Source organism: Choristoneura fumiferana, chromosome 23 (assembly GCF_025370935.1).
Source record: "Choristoneura fumiferana chromosome 23, NRCan_CFum_1, whole genome shotgun sequence".
Taxonomy (NCBI): Eukaryota; Metazoa; Arthropoda; class Insecta; order Lepidoptera; family Tortricidae; genus Choristoneura; species Choristoneura fumiferana.
In genome coordinates, this window is record NC_133494.1 from 17,990,267 (window position 1) to 18,013,430 (window position 23,164).

Genomic DNA, 23,164 nt, shown 5'->3' on the forward strand with positions numbered 1-23,164 from the left:
GAGGCGCTACACGTTCTCGGCAACCCCAACAGCATTCTAAACGCATTATTGTATTGGACGCGCAAGGCGTCATAGGCTCGCTTCGTATACCTAACCCACAAGCTGCTGGAGTTAAAAGATTGTGTATAAGCTTTAAAAAGCGTTATTTTTACTTCGTATGAACATCGAGCAAACCTGCGAGCAAGCATATTTATATCAAAATATAACGTTTTAAACTTCTTCATTTTTTGGGTTCCGTACCTCAAAAGGAAAAAAACGGAACCCTTATAGGATCACTTTTTGTCCGTCTGTCTGTCAAGGCCCTTTTTCTCAGGAACCCGTGGAAGTATCAAGCTGAAATTCATATCAAATACTCAGGTCTACTGTCCCTTGGAGCTATGAAAAAATCAAACTTCTAAGCCAACGCAATCAAAAGATATAGCTGTTTATGCTGCAAATTTTCGACACTCGCAAGGGAATCAAAACCTACAGGGTACTTCCCGTGAACTCAGAATCTTGAAATTTGGTACGAAGCAACGTCTTAAGTATAGCACAGATAAAGGAAAAATTGCGAAAAGCGTAAATTTTTAGTTACATCATATAATAAAAATATTTTTAATAATTTGTACGGAACCCTCTGTGCGCGAGTCTGACTCGCACTTGGCCAGCTTTTGTTGTTCTTTCTGTTTGTGGTATTTTGACTATCCTAAAAATAACTGAAAATAACAGTACCTATTTAATTAAAATTCTGTGATTTCGGCTTCGTCTATTAACGGCCAAAGTTTATATGATCCTATATTGTAGGTATGTTTTATTGATTATTTTAACCAAGTACAATAAGTAACTAAGTCATAGCCTCATAGGTAACTAAGTAAGTTAACTACCGGAACCACCAGTATGTCAAATAAAAACTACATAGCTTAGAGATGTAGTAAAATTCAACATTGTATCGCCAACCTAAAAATATATGATACTGGAGAGGGCACAGACAATGTCCTGCCGTTTTTTAAAGACGGTGAACTAGGTTTATATTAGGTACTTGTATTGTGTTTATTCGTTGTTTAAAATTAAATGGATACTTAATTTTGATTTACACATACACAAAGCTGCGCCTGCATTGAATATTTGTACCCTTTTCCCTTAAAGGAGATAACCATGATATCAGATCACTGGTTATCTGTAAAGATTTTTTTCCTTGGAATTAACTAGTTCTATATCTCTATACTTGGTTTGGATAGCTATTTAACTAAATGTAAACAAAACAATGTCAATTGGTGTTTTAAATATTGAAATTCCCCAATTAAACTATCTAAACATTGACATTTCTGTTTGAAATACATTAGTCTAGTTTGTATTACAATGATAGATAAGTAAAATGTTTAAAATCCTTGAATATACCAAAGCTGGCAGCTGAAGTTTGTTTACATTTAGTTAAATACTTATCCAAACCAAGTATAAGTATTTAAGTATTTTTTTTACAGATAAATACTGTTTTTTCTACAATTATCTCTGAGGAGCCGTGGTGGCCTAGTGGTTTGACCTATCGCCTCTCAAGCAGAGGGTCGTGGGTTCAAACCCCGGCTCGCACCTCTGAGTTTTTCGAAATTCATGTGCGGAATTACATTTGAAATTTACCACGAGCTTTGCGGTGAAGGAAAACATCGTGAGGAATCCTGCACAAACCTGCGAAGCGATTCAATGGTGCGTGTGAAGTTCCCAATCCGCACTGGGCCCGCGTGGGAACTATGGCCCAAGCCCTCTTGTTCTGAGAGGAGGCCTGTGCCCAGCAGTGGGACGTATATAGGCTGGGATGATGATGATGATCTCTGAGGAAAAATCTTTCTGTTTTAGCAGTTATCTGTATAAACATTTCAAGTGTGAAAAGTAAATGGATTGGAATAAATTTTCCTCACAGATAAAACTACAAAAACAGTTACCTGTGAACAAAATCAAATAAGCGTGCTCCTTCTTATAACACCCCTCTTTTTGCGTCGGGGGTTAAAAAATAGTCCACATCATCAGGAGTGATTGTAGTAACGCACGTATATATCTACGTATATATCTATGAACGCAAGTATATATCTTTTCTTTCTAATATATAAAATTCTTGTGTCACAGTAATACATAAAACTCCTCCGAAACAGGTTGACCGATTGTAATAAAATTTTCTGTGTATATTCGGTAGGTCTGAGAATAGGACGTAAACTATTTATCATCGCAGACGGAGTCTACGCAACAGCTAGTTTCTGTATAAAAAAACCATAGAATTAGATAGCTATCTCATATAAAAAAATCTTCACATATAACCAGTTCTGGCCATGGTTATCTCCAAGGAACAGTGGTATTTATTATACAAGCCCGTTCTAGTTTCGTATTCTGAACTATGTCCCGCGAAAACCATAAAATCTGGACTGACCTGGGGCCATAAAGTTCATTTTACGACAGCGATGTAGCTTACCTAATACCCACGCTACATAATTCTGTTTTAAAGTGGGGTTAATCCACTCATTAAACTTTAATTATTGCTGTGGCGTGTTATATGATGATTTTGATGAAGATTTGAAGTTACGGTTTTTGTTATAAATATTATTTTGCTATACTTAGTTACTTTATTAACCCTAAAAACATTCTATACTCCGTTCGCCATCATCATGTGCTTATCATGCTTATTATTTTTTATTTTTATCCATTCCTCTCATGTGACGAATAAATGTTTTTTTTCTTTCTTTTTTTCTTTCAATTCAATGGGTTATGTGAATTTCGGATCGGAATCCGCGCGGGCCTCTCGTTCTAAGAGGAAACCTGTGCCCAGCAGTGGGACGTATACAAGGTATTTATTAAATAACTGAAAACCTGAGACACCCCAAAAATATTTTTTAAATTTAAGTTAGTTGATTGCATTTATTTTGAAAACGTTAACTTTATTTTTTATTTTTTCTACTTCATTTCTAACTCTACACTCATGATTTGTAATTATATGTCAGTTGCGTTTTGACGTTTTTAGAAGAAAATCACAATCACACAGGGGCAGCAAACCGGCCAGTATTAAATTATCGAAATACTCGTAGTATGCAACCGCGCTAAAAATATTTGATTGGCGCCTGTTGCAGACGTAACTTTTAGACTGGGCGCAACAAAAAAGGGAATTAAAAACACAAACACAACCTAATTTAAAACAGTGTAATCGATTCTACTCTCGATTCTGAGCAAACTACTTTCTGGTTTTCAGCTATTTAATTAACACCTTGTATAGGCTGAGATGATGACGACGAGGAATCAAATTGATTGACTATACAATACATAGGTACCGTTTAGGGTGTATAAAACATAAAACAGTTTAAGCACTTTGCCGTATCTAGCGGATAATGCGTTATGTTCCTAATGTTATGGTGACTACGACGCTATTTGCCATAATGTAGCATCCCTGTTAGTATGCCATAAAGATGATTGGGAGTTTGTGGATAATTCGTTTGAAGAGCAGATTATTCTAACGTTGTAATCTGTTAAAGGGGCTTCTTCACGAAGATATGGACTAATTTTGCAACCAACTTACAGAAGAATTTTAAGGCTTTCATTCCATACTTAATATTATAAATGCGAAAGTGTGTGTGTTTGTATGCTTGTCCGTCTTTCACGTCGAAACGGAGCGACGGATTGACGTGATTTTTGATAAAGAGATAAAATAAATATCACGGGACAATTCACACCAATTGACCTAGTCCCAAAGTAAGCTTAGCAAAGCTTGTGTTATGGGTACTAAGCATCGGATAAATATAATTATATAGATAGATACATACTTAAATACATAGTAAACACCCAAGACCCGAGAACAAACATTCGTATTTTTCATACAAATATCTGCCCCGACACGGGAATCGAACCCGGGACCTCAAGCTTCGTAGTCACGTTCTCTAACCACTAGGCCATCTGGTCGTCAAGATAGTTTATGGGCCCGAGAGTGACATCGGCTACTTCTTATCTCGGAAAAATACAGTTCCCGAGGGAACAGCGCGCGATAACCGAATTCCATGCGGGCGAAGCCGCAGAAAAAAGCTAGTTGTAACATAAGAGAAAACCCAGAAACAGTATATGTCTTTTATTAAAATCAGTACCTGGACGACCGAGCTTTGCTCGAACTAACACTCGATAATAAAGCGTTTTCCCAGAGATAAGACCAAGCTAGATCAATTTGTCCCCGAAAACCCCCACCCACATACCAAATTTCATCGAAATCGTTGGAGCCGTTTCCGAGAGAATTGCTCGTTTAAAGGTGTTAGACATATATACACTGTGAATAAAATTACATATAGCTTTGTATAAATAGGAACGGAAAGGAAATAGCCTTCATGTCTGGGGGTAGTTCGTCAAAAATGTTAACAGCTTGATATTTAGTAGGTACCTACTGTGCTGTGCCACTTTAATCTTTGGTAGAAAATTACGAGACCATTCATGTTCACTCGTAAGTTGTTCTACAAATGTAATGTCCAATCAAACGTCATGATTCAACATAAAACATTAACTATGTATTTTCATTTCACTATAGCAATTTAAATTTAACAATTTGCAGATTAAAATACAACTTTACGGCTTTGAGCTAAGGTTTGTCAGACCCCACATTGTATTATCAAGACTTTGCGCTCTGTTTCGCTTAGTAGTTAAATCACATGGGTAATAAAATCATGGAGGGTAATAATCTCATCCAAAAAGGTAATATAGAAAATGGGTCAAACTAGAAAGTGACTTGATAAGCGTTGTCAAATATACAACGTGTCTCTGCTGCCTGGACAATTACCGAGATCCCGAGTAGATATCCTGAATGAAATATAAATCCTGATTAATGCAAATAGTATATTGTACAACAAAAGCATAAAACGAGCCATTAACCCGAGACGTTCATATAGCCCGCCGAGCCAGTACGGCGAGGGCGGATAGACACGTGAAGGGGAAAATGGGTTTAAATTCTTGAGTTTGACACTCTGCTTTTCACTTCGATTGACAGGAAATGAAATAGCGACAGTGGAAACAATTATTGTTCACTTACTAGGTACATTTTATAATTTTTCATGCATTGCTATGTAATTACAAAGTTTTATTGATTTATTTTGATTGATTTTTAACTTTATATAAATAAAAAAAATATATAGAAACTTTTTTGTTTGTGGCTGTTCACAACTGATTACCTTGGTGTTAGATAATGATTTTACTTTATGCACTAGAGCATAAAAAGTAATTTTATGTCGCCTAGATCCAGCATAAATACGAAGTTTACGAACATGAGAAGTGAAAAAAAAATGAATGGGCGCACGCTGATCGCAATTGCAAAGTAAATAATGAAAATAAGTAGAGATCTTTCCGTCTGTCACCTTTCGGGTACAGAATCTTATACAAACTTAAGTATCATTAATTAAATTGTTTTTGTTTTTCCAGTCGAAGTATCCTGCGGAGGCACGGTCCAAAACAATCTGACGTACTTCATCTCCCCGGGGTTCCCCGAGCTGTGGACAGAGCCCCGGGATTGTGAGATCACCATCGAGAAGACTCACGCTGGAGTCATGCAGCTGAGGATCGACTTCGTGCACTTTGCTATCGTGAGTACAGAGTCATTCGGGAGACTTGAGCAGGACTTTCCCTACCGGTTTCAGTTGGTTAATATTTTTTTATGTGGTCCTTACTGTAACCACTTACTGGCTGCCGTACGAATGGGCCGGCTCGACCGGGTTAGTACCACACTCTCACAGAATACCGGCGTTTTGCTACTGTGTTTGGTAGGGTGAGTGGGAGATCCGGAGGCCCAAATCCCCTCCCGCTTGCCCCGTCCTCCCACCCCCATTAGCCCCCTTTTAGGCCGGCAACGCACCCGCACTCCTTATAAAGCTGTAGGTGCCTATGGGCGGCGGTGATCGCTTACCATCAGGTGACCCGCATGTTCGTTTGCCAGCTATTTGATAAAAAAAAGGTTAAGGGCTATTAAGTACTATATCGTACTAAAAAAAAAAACAAAAATTCAAAAATCGAAGCTCGTATCGTACACGGTACAAATCCACTAAAAGTTAGGAATTGTGACAGTTTCTTCATGGCAATTCCTTCATGGCTCATCTCCTAAGCATTTTTATTCTAATCGGTACACTTTTGTCATAGAGTTCATGATGTCAGTTGAGGATTGATCGCGAACTGTTATTATGACAATTTTGTTAGAAAAATAATATGGTGGTTTCGGTTTGCCTTTTAATTACTAATGTTAAGTCAATTTCCAGGGTCAGCCCAATCGTCTGACGGGAGAGTGTGACGAAGACGTCATGGTGTTAGGAGATAGAGACAACGAGTTCAGGATCTGTGGACAGAACCATGGACAGCATAGTAAGTGTTAACCAATGAAAATATACACCGTGTTTCGCTTGATTCCCGTTAATTTTGACAGACGCTTCAGTTACTTGATAGAAACTACTTGATAATTAACTTTTTGGCCATATTGAAAGTTTTTTTTGTAATATAGGTAACTTTGGGGCCATTGTTAATTAGAAAGAGTGACATAGACGTGATACATAAGAGAAACATCAGAAAAGCTCACCTTTATCACCTTCTTTTACTAAATATGTGTGATATCAAAAAACTTTGGTTACGGACTTTACGAAAACGTCATAAATTGAAAACCCTTACATTATTTTGCGGTGTGTAAGTACTTGATTATCTTAATTGTCTCTCATTTCATTTAAATTGTTGAATATTCCCCTAAAGTTAACCGAAATCAGTATGTCTATGCTTGGTAGCACGGGAGTTGATATAATCTAAATGAATTTAAGAACACCCTTGTATACCACAAGAGATAGAAATCTCTCTGCAGACGGATATTTTTTGCCACGTTGATTAATCTTTGTTGCACGGTAATGAAAAATGACATTCAAAGTTCACAGCGAACTAGCGTTTTAATAATGAACGCGTCTAATTAGCAATTGGAAGCGAACTCTGTCCATAATTAAGTAGAATCCGCGTCTAGACAGGCGCTGTCGATCTGAGCTGGAATTGAATTACTTTGAAACGCTAAAGCTTGGTTTTCATAAGTCGTACGAGTAGCTGGGTCTAAATTAGTTTATTTTTATTATATTTAATTATGTCTTGTTTTTGTTTCCGAAAAAAGGGATGGAGTACGTAGTACCTAGTAGTTGTGTGTTTTGTTTTTGTTTGTAAATAATTAGTTTTATATTTTGATTTTATTGCTTTTTGTTTGTTGTTTTATTTTCTAGGTAATTTTGTCGCCTTCCGTGAAGTCGCCAAGCGGTCACAGCGGAAGACCAGCGTTGGCCTACACGGCCAACACTATGCTGAGCTGGGACCGCTTCGCGATTTCGCATATTGTTTTTTTTTAAATGTATATAATTAATTATTATGTTTTATATACGTGCGAAGAGCGAATAAATATTTCTATTTCTATTTCTATTTCTATTAGTATTTTTTGTACGGGACATAGTGGCATTTTTAATTATTCTCTAGTTAAATATTTGTTACATCGAAAAAGACAAACAATGGCACAATTTCTTTCTTAACCGGCAATTACACTGAGTCGTGAGGCGTCTGAGGCGACCGCAAAAGTGTAAAGAACACGGTAGTCGGCCGCATTCGGCGAGCGACAGCTGCCACCGCCTTAATATGGCCGCCGCAGTAGACGGACAGACTAACGTAAAGACGACGTTCGTTCGCCTAAGTGGTTTGAAACTAATTCGGCGACCGCATTAGGTGAACGACGCAGTGTAATTGCCGCTTTGACCTAATGGAAGGCAAAATAGAAGGAAAACGAGGTAGAGAAAGACCAAGATTGACCTATTTTAACCAGGTGAAGTCAAAGTCAAAATAACTTCATTCAATTTAGGCTATAACAAGCACTTATGAATTTCAAAAAACCGGTCTACCACCGGTTCGGAAAAACCTCTGTTGAGAAGAATCCGGCAAGATACTCAACGAGGTATATTTTTTTAAATAGATTTACAATATTATTAAATGATATCTATACATCACAAGTATTTAACACAATTTTATTTTTAACACAGTAGGTTCGCTATTTGAAGGGATCGCTAATGCGGATCGGAATTATTTCTATATACCTAATCGGAATTATTTGAAGGAAAGAGTGGGTGTCGTGTCGTATCAGGAAGTCAAACAGCTGGCCAAAGACCGTGCGGAGTGGCGATTACTCCACCGACAAGAGCATATAAGAAGAGAGAGAGAAGAAGAGATAGATTAGAAGACTAGAAGACATAAATACTCGTAATGTCGTGATAGAGTGGTCAGAAACATTGCAACGTAATGAATTTTGACCCAGCTTCCGTATAATTTGTAAAATTTCCACAGTTCTTGATTATAGTCTTACTTAATTTTTAGCCTTTTTCTTCCTTCATTTCTTTCAAATTCGAAATATTTGACCCCTTCTAATACTTGGTTATGTACGGTTATGTAGCTATGTACGAGGAAAAGGGGTAATTGTTCAAATAAACAGTAGCTGTTTGAAGCTGCGAAATCTTGTTTTTCGTTCTCCTAAAAACCTCTGGTTTCAAGTTAGGATTTTACTCAAATCGACGACATATCTACATCATTATGTATAGGCAAATCTCAACTATTTGTGATTCTAATACGGCAGTAAGATTATCAGAAAACATTGTAATAATACACTTATTTTAACTTTTGTTAATCAAACAAAAAAATATGAGGGTAGAGCTAGTTAAAGTGACGTTACATCTACGTACTACGTACACTTTTTTACTAAGAAATGGCGTCCTGGGCCCCCACTTCTGAATTTTGACGCTGTTCATCTTTTTACCCGACTGCCCGAAGGAGGGTTATGTTTTTCGAGCGTATGTATGTATGTATGTACGAGTAAGTATGTATGTATTTATGTATGTGGGTATGTAATATGTCCATTTCTTTGGTCCTCGCTGCAGCCTAAACGGCTGGACGGATTGTAACATATGAGGTATCATTGGATTCGTCATAACTGTCGAAGTGACATAGGGTATATAATATTTCAATGTGGCGTCTGCGAAAAAAAATATGGCGAAGGAATAAAAAAATATATTTTGTATTGTAACAATATGGGAATCAAATGAAAGCTAATAATTAGCCCATACTAAATATATACGGGTTATAATACCTTTAAATGTACTATTTTCACAGAAATATCAAAAAAGTATAAAATAAAAAACATTAAATTTAAATAATCAAAAAACCCGACTGCCTTAAAAACTAAAAGGAAGAAAATAAATGTGATGAATAAATAAATGTAGTGACCTTAAATGAGCTTCTTGACAGAGTTCTAGACCACTAGATTTATTTTCTTCCTTTTAGTTTTTAAGGCAGTCGGGTTTTTTGATTATTTATATTTAATGTTTTTAATATTTTGTGTGATTGACAAAAGAAAAAAATGTGTTTAATATTAGACATTAGCCCATTAATTATCCGTGTTTGTCCCCATTTAATACATTTCACTGATACTTCCCAAAGACCTCCAAAACAAGGTGCATGGGGTGTAATATTCTATCCAATGGACTAAATAGAATACTTAATTTTTTTTATCCAGAGAACTCCCACAATCATGATGATTTTACGTGTCTTACAAGTTTAACGAAAACTTACTCGGTCTCCAGTATACTACACTTTGCCAACGGGCAGCGAGACTCGCGAGGCAGGCGACCTCCCCTCCACGGCGTCGACGCGCCTTTCGGTGCGTATGCGCGGCGCCGACATGCCGCGGCTCTGGCTGCTGAGACTCGCGCAGATGCCGCTTGCGCACGCCGCTCCGCACGACTGCCGGCAGTACTATACCGCCAACAACGGTAAAAAAATACCACTATTTACTTTAAACCAGAACAACTTCGACAAATCTACCATCCGATCTGAAAAAAACTTCTGTTAGGAAGAAATCGGTAGAGATCATGGTATCGGCAAGAAGTAAAGTGATAATTTTCGAAAAAATTAAACAGGTTATAGAACAGTGTACAGTAATTATCTGGGTGCCAAACTATCTACATACCATATCATCTAAATGGAATCAGCGGTTTAAGCAAAGAAGTAACAGACAGACTGAGTTACTTTCGCATTTTTAATAATAGAAAAAATAAGGAAGTAAGGATGCAAAGAAAAGATGCTATTTTTATTAATATGCGGTTACTTATATACCTCTACTACATATGTCCTCGCTCGATGGATCTTTAATTTATACAACCATTTACATAAATTAAAATACTCCTCGAGCGAAGTCACAATATTTCAATATTGATTTAGCATAAGCTTCAGGAGAGGTGGAACTTTAAATCCTGTCTTGGAAATTTCACGCCAAAGTACAAGGAAGCCTTCAAGTTATTATCCAGACAAAGTAGTAGCTTATAAATTTAACAAGTTTTAACACTAGACTTTTATTCTTGGGAGTTATTTTGATGAATGCACAGTCCAATGTGGTTCTAATGTTTATTTGTCTTTAAAATCTCTAGGCAAGATATAAACTACCAGGTAAGAATGAAGAAAGATTTAAGTAATAACAATAAGCACATAACACGACAGATATTGGTAATCTCCAAGGTGATTCTGTTTTGGTACCTAATCTGGGTGATTCTGGATTCATATCGAGTATAGGTAACCCTACCAGTACTTTCGGGAAGACCATCATTGCCACAAGAAACTTGGCAGAAGGTGTTTTTTCTAAACAGAAGTTATATTATAAATCTCATAACTATTAAAGCTAGCAAAATCAAGTTAATTAGAAATATAGATATGTCTGTAAAATAATAACATGATTTACTCACATATTTAACGAGAAGTAGGAGAACCCTTGTTAAGTATCTACCTAACTCCCAACATTGTATCATTCAAAATTTTATTCGTTTCAGAATCAAAACAAAAAGAGGAAAACTCCAACAAAAATCGACCTTTACTTCATTTGGTCACTGAATTAAGTCTTAATCCACTTCTAATTACTGTTTAATGATTGGCGCGGCATAACTTATATTTTCTAAAATTAACGTTACATTTTGTTAACGTATCATTAATCTTTTCACGCGTTCAGTCGTCGTGAGTAACTAAGCCTCACCGCAGAATGCCAGCGGCTCCAAATGGATCCAATAATCCAGGCAACTGGCGTCCCTTGGCACTCGAGGTGTTTTAACGCGTGTAATTTCAGAAAAGCGCCTACATGTTTAAATTAGCAATTTTTTTAGCTTATGCGAGCAATAAATTATTTACGCAGGCGGTTCGGATGACTTCATTAAGGCTAACACCTGTTTGTTAGTGCACTGGAGTTGGAATGAATAATACTTACTTTGAAAAATATCGCAGGTTTTAGCAGAATTTTTAACAGTTATTTAATTTCACGAGTATTATTTTATTAAGAATGCTTGAGTCAGATCTTGTAAGTGGACTTTCATGCAAACCATTTTTAGTTATTACAGGCAGAATAAGGATATATAATTGAATAAGCAAAGCTCGTCGAAAAAAATATGCTTTTTGTTTGTCTCTAATGCAAGTGATGTAATATAAATATTATAGTAGGTACATAAAACTACTTTTTCTACTTTCATTGAAATTGACAGTAAACAGAGTAAAATATTGTGGCATAAAATTACAAATTTACCACTTTGTCAGACACGTGTACGCTTAAGTGCATCTTTATCTACTTATTGTTTTTATTAATCTTATAATTTTAACGAAAACCCCAATTTATCTTGCTTTCAAGTATCCTTTGTTCACTTTTATACTGTAAACATGCTTGACTTGATTTTTATCCAAAGCACTGAGAGACGTCAAGAGCCCTTTCCGCCAGTTTGTTCGGTCGAGATAGGATCTTATCTTATTTGAGCTTTAAAAATACTTTATTTCAAGTATGTAAATTGGTGGTATCAGGCCAAATTATTCACAAAAAAAATTATATGCATTACACCCCATGCACCTTATTTTGGAGGTCTTTGGGAAATAGCAGTGAAATATATGAAACGGGGACAAAAACGGACAAAGACTGTTAGATTATCAGAAAACATTGGACACATGTTTTATTTTGTTAATGAATAAAAAAATGATGAAGATATAGCGAGTTGAAGATCGTAGCGAGCACGTATGACGTCACGGGCTCCCACTCCCGGACTTTGACACGCTTCGTCTTTGTAATTTCTGTTTGATTGACAAAAAAAACACACTTGTCCAAAATTTTCTGATAATACTATCTAGTATACTAATTACTGACTAAATAGTATAATATTTTTTTACTCATTGAGTATGAAAATAGTACTATTTTGTTTTGTTTTCTAGGTACAATAAAAACCTTCAATTATGCAGTGAACGGGCGGTACTTGGCAGATCAAGAATACAAGGCTTGCGTGCGGAAGAATAAGGGCATGTGTTCTGTCCGATATAGCCCCTGCGACAACCGCTCCTTCAGGATAGGCACTCAAGGCGATCAGAATAGTAAGACATCTTTTATAAACATTTTACAATAGAAACTAGCAAGCGGTAAGCGCAGCGTAGGAGGTTCACCAACGAGATGGACGGATGACCTGGTTTAAGTTGCAGATTCAAGGTGGATGCAAGCTGCTTCCAACCGAAGCAACTGGAGGTCTATGGGGGAGACCTTATGTCCAACAGTAGACATTCTACGACTGATGTGATGATGACGATGACGATAGAATTATAATTAAAATTAACTATATATGCTAACAATTATATTTGCAACTTTAGTAGCCAAAAATAGATAGTAAAGTAAAAGGTTGAATGACGATAATATGAACGTCTGCAAAGCAATGCCTGAATCAATTAATAATTTAAATAAAGACCTTTTAATATTTCTTTCTCAATGGTTCGTTTGAGTACATACATAAACAATAATATACATAACACAGATCGTGGTTTACGTTTTTACCATGTATTTTAATTTAATGTTTTCTTTGAAAAAAAAACCATTAATTTTAAATAATCCACCCATGTAGCAAGCTTTGTGAAATCTACGTCGATTTTTGATTATCGGAATTTGAAACTTCACTTCACTTTGAAAATGAATTAATAGAAGATCGTTAATCCACCATTACCACTTATGTTTCGTTTTCTAGACGTTTACTGTGCAATGCAAAACCTACTAGACACTGAAAACGTTGTCCTCCAATGGACAGTGCCATATTTAAAAAAAAAAAAATTTAAGTAAATTGACATTTGCTTGGATGGACGTTAAAATCCCAAATTTAGCAAGCCGGACATTTTGAAAGTAATTATGACTAAAAAATAAAATTTTTGGCTTTTATTCTGTGTACGAACCAGTTAGATATGAAAATTCATATCAGTGAAAATATAGACCAAACAGAACCAACTCGGTTTTATTGGAATCTTACCAATAATTGACATTTCTCGGAGACACTTTCAAGAATTGACGCTTGGCTTGTGGCCAGTAAAGGTTTGCTTCAGGCGGATATAAGCTTAAATCAAATGTTTATTGGATAAAGCTTGCTCTCTTGCATTTCAGTATTGCTTCTTCGTGGGTTCACTTCAAATACCATGACGTATAAAAATATTTCAGGTTACTAAAGTAGCTATAAAATGACACTAGAATCGTTTCAGTGAAAAGCAAAGTAGATATAACGGAAGTCTTCCGACTGATGATGATGATGATTAGAGTTGTCTCTTGAAATTATTGGCAAATAGTCGAACATTCAATCAAATTATCCTACATCTTCATACTTTGCTTTTCATCTGATTACCGTTGCAATTTTTGGGGTACTACAGAATAAGTCTGTAATCAAAGTAGGTTAGTAACTGCTGCAGTAATACCAACGAGTAGAGGTAAATTATGCCATGAAACGGAAAGGGAGCGAAATATTACCTACTAATGACGTATCAGACAAAGATCAAGTATCTCGTGTCTTTGGCTGTCTGTCTTAAGCTGTGTGTCTTAAGCTAGTCTTCTGAGAGTTATACCATGTCTTAGCACTTCTCGAGGCAGGCCCTGGTGGGCTTGGTGGGCCAGGAACAGGCTTCTATGGGCCAGACGGAGCCTTCGCCGGGCCAGTGGCCACACCAGAACTGTCTCCATCCCCAGCCTTGGATCAGGGGGATCTAGGAGTGGACACCATGAACGGTTAATCTTATCCCCGCATGTGTCAGAATGGTAGACTGTAGTATCCTTGGTTCTTGGATTTTGGGTTTGGCTGTGTGAAAAACCTTGATTGGTTTAGTTTTTTTAGACTTTATAACGTTTGGGTCATGAGCTCATACAGTGCAATATACTGTTTCTTGAAATTTATCAGGAATATTTCAGCAGATAACTGGGCATCTTTGACTGCACACCACTGTAAACAATTTATACTTCCCAAAAGAAAATAGGGGCCACAAAAAAAAAAGAAAGCAAAAGAGGGGCATATCAAGAAATATCATATTCTTTATAATATTCCTTGTCTAAAAATGGGTTCATTAATACAAAATAACACAACAGAAATACTTTTCATTCAATTAAATGTATTCAGATAAGAACGCAAACATATTTTGGATTTTATTTTATTGATGAAACTCAAGCTGCTCTTAATTTCTTTTGGCTTGTATACTTCAAGATTTTTGTGGTGGTCGAAAAATGTTTCCATTATATTGGTCGATATTCAAAGTCAAACATCACACACCACACACACACCACAGCATCAAAGGCGTGACGAAATCTTGCATCAAAATAATCGATGAATCTTTAAAGAGATTATTGTCAAGGTAATCCAACCATCTGCTGAAATAAGCATTTAGTTACTTTTTAGCGCACTAGGTATATGATGTTGTTGAAATTTCAACTCTTATTTGAGATCAAACCAACAAGGTTTTTTAATCACACACGAAGTTTCTTTCCACCAAGTAAGTAGTAGAAGTAACCAGTGTATATCCATTTACTTCTTAACCTGCCACCTTACATGTCCTAGTTACAAACATGTATCATGTAGAATTTTTTGTTATCTGTTTTTGTAGATTGTATCCCTTTGTTCCCGAAATAATACAATACCCCATTGCTTCAACTGTTAATCTAGAATACCCGTATGAATTGTTTTTAAGCCTATTGTTGTTTGTTCTGTCCCATTAACACTACAATAAAATGTGTTATACTTTGTTAGTGACTGACTTAGAGGAAATTAATTATCAGTGTTAGTAAATATTTAGTCGTTGCGTGGCATATTGCTTCAAACATTTGATTTTTTGTAGAAAAAAGAAATATCGGAATCTAGCTAGAGCTCGAGTATGTAAAATCGATAACATTATACTAAGCAGGTTGTTTTTCAATTCATTTTTACACTGCGCGGTCTAAAAGTTACAAATGAAAAATACGGCGATTAAATGGCTTAACACTGTTGCATATTACTCAAAAGCTCTAGATGGGGTTGAGTTTGAGTCTAAAAACTCGCCATTCCTTGACTTCTAGATACATCCGTTATTTAAGATAGCACTTAAAATTATTGAAAACGTATTTTTCAAGTGTCTAAGTTCCCTCAGGGACCTATTTAAACTTAGGATCTTCTAATGATGACTGACAATTCAGCGGAAGCGGGGTAACACAAAAGTTTTGTTTTTGTTTAATCGATTCGTTTTACTCGATCTTGAAAGCTTTCGAGAATGTTCTGAGAGCTGGTTGACATTTTACAGAAGGTATTTCAGGTGGCGCAAAATTTAATGAATCCCTATTTACGGTGGTCACGTTGTAACTTGAGAACGAAAGTCGTGGACTTCATTCATATTTTTTAAAGTTTTATGTTCATTCTAGAAGATTCTTAGAAAAAAAAGAAAGTTGCGCAGAAAATAAGGAAATATAAGGAAACTTAACGACTATATAAACTTTTCTAGTGTAGCCTTAGCGTAATAAAGCAACGAAATATATTATTTGGTGGCCTTTGTTACCAAATAATATAAATTAGATAGGTGCAACTATGAAAGTCTGTCTTCTAATACACCATTTATTATTATTATTATTTTAGCAAATATATGTCTCATATAATTAACTGTGAACTATTAAAAACTGGTGCTCTAAAATGTCTAACAGCTCTTGGACTACAATTTGTGGAGCTTCATTACCTAACCATTTACATTATCCACCTTTCATTTGAGTACAGCTTGCTAGTTGAGATTAATATTGTTTCAATTCTGGAACAAAACACTCGAGCTATTGAAATCGTGAAGTTAATCTAGATTCTGTCTGGATCTTTGTACGCTATCAAATGTTTCGCAGGTGCTTTATTAAACTAAAGTTTTGCGTTGGAAACATTCAGTTTATGAATTATAAAGTAATATTTTAAAGTCTTCAATTTCTGTACCATAATTTGATAGTAGAACTTCATAATTTAACTACTTACTTAAATATGACCGCGTCTTTGATTCCGTAAAAATATGAACATTAGCGTAGTTTAATACTCTGTGGGAATCTTTCTTCTTTACTTACGCCTGTCCTGATCCTTACTATCTCCAGTGGCTTAGCTGTCTTGCGTGTTGTCTGACAGATAGTCATTGGACACTATTGTATTAAAGATAAAGGCGCAAGGATGAGAAGACAGATTTCAGACTTCTTTTCAGACAGTTTTTAGTAATTTTCGGTGATTTACTTATATTAGACATATTATATGGCACGTAGATCGTTCTAATTTTCGACACATCTTACCAGCATCAGGTCACCGGCAGACTAAAAAAAAATGTGAGTGGGTGTTACCTAAATGTTGTATAATTGTTTTTGCATGCCAATTTTAGAACAGGCCAAACTACTTGATAACATTTAGATCCACAAAAAGAACCATTTATTAAAGATGTATTAACCATCGATATTATTGGTGTTTGAACAGACATGGTTGCTGATGACACGATGCTAGCTGAAGACCCGCAAGTTCAAGAAGATGAGATGGAAGGATCTGGGGCTGATCCTCAGATCGCACCAGCCATACAACCGACACCTGTCCCTAGCATGGCTTCTCGGGTAAGAAATAAATGCACAGAACTTTTAAAAACAGTGGAAAAATAGCAAATACATGAACACCAAACCAAGATACATAAGTTTTTTCCTCCTCCTGGCCGATTCCGGCCACGGCGACCGCATCACCTCTGTTCATGCGCCCTCATGTGGCTCACGTAGCCAATCTTTATCTTATATAACGAAATAATAAAATAAAAATAAAAAGATACATAAGTTTATGAATCATGTAATAGGTACGAATTCATGTTGTAAGTTTCCTTGGAAGGAAATGAATAAAATACCATCATCATCAGAAGCTATATATAACACCGCTACAAGACTTACGATGTTAATTGATCATTGTTCGTATATTTAAGCAACATGATATTTAGATACAATCTTGGCATATAATAGCTTAATGATTAATGCTGAAACTTATAATACTGTAGTCTATATACCCTTAGAGTTCTAACTAATTCTGAATATCTTTACAAAAACCAACGCATGAACTTGCCCTCATATGTTTCAACGGTCAACTATTTTCCATAGCATAACAATCCTTTAAAAGTTCTCATAATTAAAACCTTACCTATACCAAATATATGTAGATGATATGCTAGTACCTGTACGGAGTTTCCAAAGCATAAGGTACCCATGGGATAATCCACTTAGGAGTCTTCTCTATCCACAACTTGCAGCATCTGCTCTGTTCTCTCTCTTGTAGTACCCTTACCCCTTACTAACCCTGACAGATTTGGAGCTATATCTGGCCCCCCTGGCTCTGGCAGTGGCAATCGGCTCGCACGATATCCTGGAGTCGCTGGTCCCCGTACGCCCAGCACTTCGCTGTTCCTGAGGATGACAAGTTCCGGTACTCCGGGTATGGGCTGTTTGGCATCGGCCTGGCTGGACGGCAGGGCTGCAAGGATAGGATTACCATTCCGTGCGAGAATGAGTATTTTGTATCGGTGAGTTAAGCTTTTGTTTACACGGTGCGAGAGGTATTCGTTGGGGATTTATGATTATGGGCTTGTAAGTTATAAGCGATCAATGTCAACGGCTACATAATATATCGCGTATACAAGCATCGGAAGATATTTCTCGCTCCATCTATAAATAAGGCTTAATATAATGTTTTTAGGGAAAGGTAGAAATTACAGGGTTTTCGCAATACTCCTTTATAACTTCGAAAGACTTACAGCGAAAAGGTCTGAGAACCGTCGATAGTTTCTTGTCTTTTCTTTCTGATACTTTGGTGTTACATGCTCAGCTCAGTGTCGATTTCGTTGCCTGCTTCTGAAGAATTTTATGGACTGTAATTGTGTAGCGGCTATAAAACATTCTTACAAGTTCCTCGAGAACTGGAAGAAAGTTTTATTGGAAATAGACCTGAACATGCTCAAATAAATTTAGGATATTTAACATTTAAAAATGTAGGTGTTAAATTCGTTCGTTTTCTAAAAACGATATTTAATTTTTTTTAGTACTTTCTTGCAAGAGTTTATTTCAGGAAATGAAAGTGGTAAAACAACTTTAAAACAATTGATAACATCTGCAAATATAGATTGTCTCATTGAGATCTTTTTGACCTACACAATAACGGCCTCCATTATAATTTTTAAACCACAATGCTTCCAGAGTTCATCCGTCATGTCAGGCGTGTGTGACCCCCACCACTGCGGCTCCAGCTTCTGCCCCAACAAGAGACCAGAAGACTGCCACGTGGACACCTCTATATCCCCTTTCGCCGTGTCCGTGCACTTCGGACCACCATCTCCGAAACCAAATCCTGAAGAGAACATAGGCGCGTGCTTGCGGTATACTCAAATGCCTTGTGAAACGTAATAGGTTCAGCTATACTTAGAAACAGTTGTATATAGAAAAGTGCAGTGAGACTCAAATTTTATTAATTAATGCCTTTAAATGTGTACAGTCAACGTCATAAATAAGTGATCACTTTTGTACCTTGTCGCTTTAACGTCATGTTTGAAAAGCCATACGAAATTGTGTAACGACTGAAAGCGGCAAGGTACAGAAATGATTACTTATTCATGACGTTGACTGTACGTGGGCGGGACACATCGCCCGATGAAGAGATAACAGTTGAGGGAGAAGTCTTCGAGCTACGACCATTAACCGGAAGAAGCGTTGGCACTTTCACTAGATAGACTGACGACATTGTGAGAGTTGCGGATGGTGGATGCGAGTGGCGAGTTCTCGTTCATTGTGGCGATCTAAGGGGGAGGCCTTTGTTCAGCAGTGGACGTCTTCCAGCTGATGATGATGATACCCACTACTGGTTGTAGGCCTCTCCGATTGTGAGGGCTTGGTAAATTTCACACGTAATTTGCACATAAATTATGAAAAACACAGAGGTGTAAGCCAGGCTCAACCCGCGATCTTTTGCATGAGAAGCCCTAGATTGAACTAGTAACAAGGGTAATTACGAGTATTTATCGATTCCGGGTCTATTTTGAAATTAAAAGTTATACCTACTGCTGTGGAGAAATCCATTTCCTTTAAATATTCTTCTTCGTTTCTGTACAAAAATGTTCAATTTTTATGAATTATATGCGGGGTATAATGCAACTTACACGAATTTTCTTGCAGGTTTAAACTAGGCTTTATGCATAATGAGTGGTTTCCCTTGAAAGTGCTTTTAGTAGATTTTGTATTATTTTTTGGACAAAGTTTATTGTGGTTCCTAAATTATTGTTTTGTATTATTTTATATTTAAGATTGACGAGATTTGAAAACAATTGAGGCAATTTGAGAAAATTTAAATGGCTTCATTTGCGTATAAAGATAATTTATTGTATACGAGTACATTAAAAAAAAATGCTAATGATAAATTTAGGGCATATTCATGATATTTATTTAATAGTGCCATGAAATGTTTGTGCAGCGTAGATAATTAGGCATTACTTAAAAACAAAAGATGACCTAAAAATTTTTTTTACCTATTATATGTAAAGCTCTCGTGAGACATGATTTATAGAGTTACAGAAGGTTACGTTTCCACCAGAAATGTTCGGGGATGTGTTACGAGAAATGCGTTTTTCATGAACCAATAGAAAGTCTCTAGTGGAAACAGCTGAGCGGAGCGAGGACAGGAAAATGAAGTGTTTAGAATTAGAAATATTTATTCGCTGTCGCAATTGAGAGACCACATTAATAAATACAAGTATAAAGTATTTGCAAAATCGCGTTTCTATTTGGTTCATGGAAATATTCCTCGCAACGCATCCTCGCACGTCTGATGGTAACGGAGCCACAGAATAGATAATAGAAGTGACGGAGCCTTAAATGGTTCAAGTCACGATTATAAGTCATTCCTGACTACTTTTGTATAGTTGCTACTGGTTAATATGGTCCAACTTTGTTAACACTAGCGCAAGGAAAGTTTTTTTTAATTTGATTTGAGGTCCCTTTTTTACAAAAGCCTGAAGAACAAATTCAATTTATTGCTTAAGATGATGCTTTTATTTATTTTCTATTACGGCTATGTAATTTGTAATTGTAGATAAATTGTAAATAAAAGATATTTGAATACAATGTTGTATTTTATTATTTCTAAGAGTTGTTCTCTGCTTTTAGATAGATATACACAGGTTTTCTTAAGTATATGGTCCTCAAAGATATGGACAGAAAAAAAATATACATCTTATTTTAAATTCATTGTCAGTTTATTTTAATACGACGAAGTGTGATTATGTTCTTACATTTTTGCGTGAAACTTTGAACAACAAACTGACAAACCTTGTGTTATAAAATTTGTTTCAGAAATGTCATGTCTAATTTACTGTTTGGAATGTTTAACCTTTTCGCCGCCACGTCAAATACAAAAGACATCACCCATACGCCAGGCTTCTATATTGCAATGCCTAAAATTGAACCTTAACACAATTGAACGAAGGTTGCTTTTGCATTGAAGTAATGGACGTATGTATAGGTCGTTGGCGTGGAACCTACGGTGCGTATAAATGAGTCGTTGGCGTCCAAAAGGTTAATACTCACTAAGTATCAGTTTCATTATTTTGTGGTGGAGTTGTGGATATGAAAAATTACTACTCAACGACTTACCAGTGCCTAGAATAATAATAGACAAACAGAATTCACTGCGTACAAAATGACGTTTAGCATAAGAATCGTGCCTACTGTATGCTTCTCTGTTTATCGCATAACTGTTTCACTCGCACGCGTGAGTCGCACTGCGCCTCAACTTGGGAGGCCCGATTACTTGAACTCGGCGGCGGAATTAGTACAAATTTACCAGTGCCTAGAATCGAATTATTGATGACCGACTGTTCTCATGGAGAAACTGCGTACGAAAATTACAAGTAATTCATAGCTATAACACATTAAAATACAATTAAATTTTGATATTACTTTCTTAGGTTGTTAAACTGCTACCTTCAACAATAACAATGGCTTTATTTATTTATGAATAACTAATTGTCATGTTTAAATTTGATGCCTATAATTGTATACATTTTATTCGAATACGAATTTCTGTGTGCTCACCATATTTCATGGGAACAAATGGCCGTCTGCTAGTTATTACAATTAGTTAAAACTTGTCAGGTTAAAATTTACCGCTATAGAATTTATAATACTTCCCAATAAACCGAAATATGCCCGATAAGTTTGGCTTGGCGGCAGATGCTCGCACTTAATATTACAAATTTATTCCAATTCTAGACAGAATGTAAGGCTATTAACAAGGAAAATCTAGATTTATGGAGTTAAAAACTAATGATTCATAAAATAGGTTTGAGTGCTCATTTCAACTTAGACATAGCTAAAAGGAATTTATAATGAGCTTTATTAGAATGAACTTTTGTGAAATGTATCTATTATTGGAATTTATTTTGGAAATCAATTCTAGGAATCACGAAAGCCATGTAAAAAATGTTTTTAAGTGATTATTTTGTTTTATGCCTCTCAGAAAAGAAATAAGTTAGGCTGATAGTTACCTTAAAGTTTTATATATTTTTATTACATTATTTTTATACTGTCAAATTCACCACTTGCTGAAAATCTAAAAACAAACTTTATTCCTTTCGTTGAATTATAACATACATGTAACGCTTTGGTATTGGCGTTTTATTATGAGTTGTCATTCATATCATCATCACAGCCTTAGCAGCCCACTGCTGGACATGCCTCCCTCAAAGAGCTCCTTGCGCCTGTCCTCGGCTAAATGGACTGTATTATTCGTTTGTGTTATTTTACCTATTGTTTGTGTCTTGAATAAACTTTTATTTTTTTATTTAATACTACTACTTACTTTTTACCCACAACGGAACAACAGAGGATGTATATATGCGTTTAGGGTGAGAGGTTGTTTGTATTATTTAGTTTTTGTTACTTGTACTTTAGGACTAGGCTATATAAATATAGAGTGGGTGCCACCAGGGATAGATAGCGACGGGCAGGGTAGCCGAAGATAGCGGGACGACCTGGATGTATTTTTCGATGACTGGCCTGCTTTGGATCTGGAGGAATGGAGGACATGGGGGAAGGCTTTTGAATGAAGGACATAGGGGAAGGCTTTTGAATTGAGGACATAGGGGAAGGCTTTTGAATGGAGGACATGGGGAAGGCTTTTAAATGGAGGACATAGGGAAGGCTTTTAAATGGAGGACATAGAGGAAGGCTTTTGAATGGAGGACATGGGGGAAAGCTTTTAAATGGAGGACATGGGGGAAGGCTTTTGATGGAGGACATGGGGGAAGGCTTTTGAATGGAGGACATGGGGGAAGGCTTTTAAATGGAGGACATGGGGAAGGCTTTTGAATGGAGGACATAGGGGAAGGCTTTTGAATGGAGGACATGGGGGAAGGCTTTTGAATGGAGGACATAGGGGAAGGCTTTTGCCCAGTAGTGGGACCCCAACCCAGGCTAGATAATAACAATAATAATTGTAGAGTCTATTATGTTGATGATAGCCAACAAAACCCCAAAACTACTGACTGACCTACGTCGCATTTGGGCTCCGCAGAAAACCAGAGTTGCTGCATATGACGTGTGGCAACACATGCTGAGTGGAAGCTCTTTTTTGGAGTCCTGACGTGTCGTGTCGCCGCGCATCTTAGTTTTATTGTTAGTTTTAGTCTTACTGTAAGGTGGTGATGATGGAAACAAATCTCTCTCTCTCTCTCTCTCTCTCTCTCTCTCTCTCTCTCTCTAGTAAAAAAGCTTTATCAAGCTCCACAGTTACCCCTCTCAATATTATAGACAAATATCTTTTCATTTTCGCAA

At 36.4% G+C, this 23,164-nt stretch overlaps 1 protein-coding gene across 1 annotated transcript in view; it reads left to right on the plus strand.

The window, feature by feature from the left end:
• LOC141440731 (uncharacterized) overlaps positions 1–20,047 on the plus strand; it is a 169,471-nt gene extending 149,424 nt beyond the window's left edge. The window contains exons 4-11 of the mRNA XM_074105274.1: positions 5,407–5,567; positions 6,234–6,336; positions 9,612–9,800; positions 12,262–12,417; positions 13,925–14,074; positions 16,794–16,924; positions 17,653–17,868; positions 18,539–20,047. Coding sequence (XP_073961375.1) covers positions 5,407–5,567; positions 6,234–6,336; positions 9,612–9,800; positions 12,262–12,417; positions 13,925–14,074; positions 16,794–16,924; positions 17,653–17,868; positions 18,539–18,745 — 1,313 coding nt within the window. The 3' untranslated portion in view covers positions 18,746–20,047. The remainder of the gene's footprint in view (positions 1–5,406; positions 5,568–6,233; positions 6,337–9,611; positions 9,801–12,261; positions 12,418–13,924; positions 14,075–16,793; positions 16,925–17,652; positions 17,869–18,538) is intronic.
• The last annotated feature ends 3,117 nt before the right edge of the window (positions 20,048–23,164 follow it).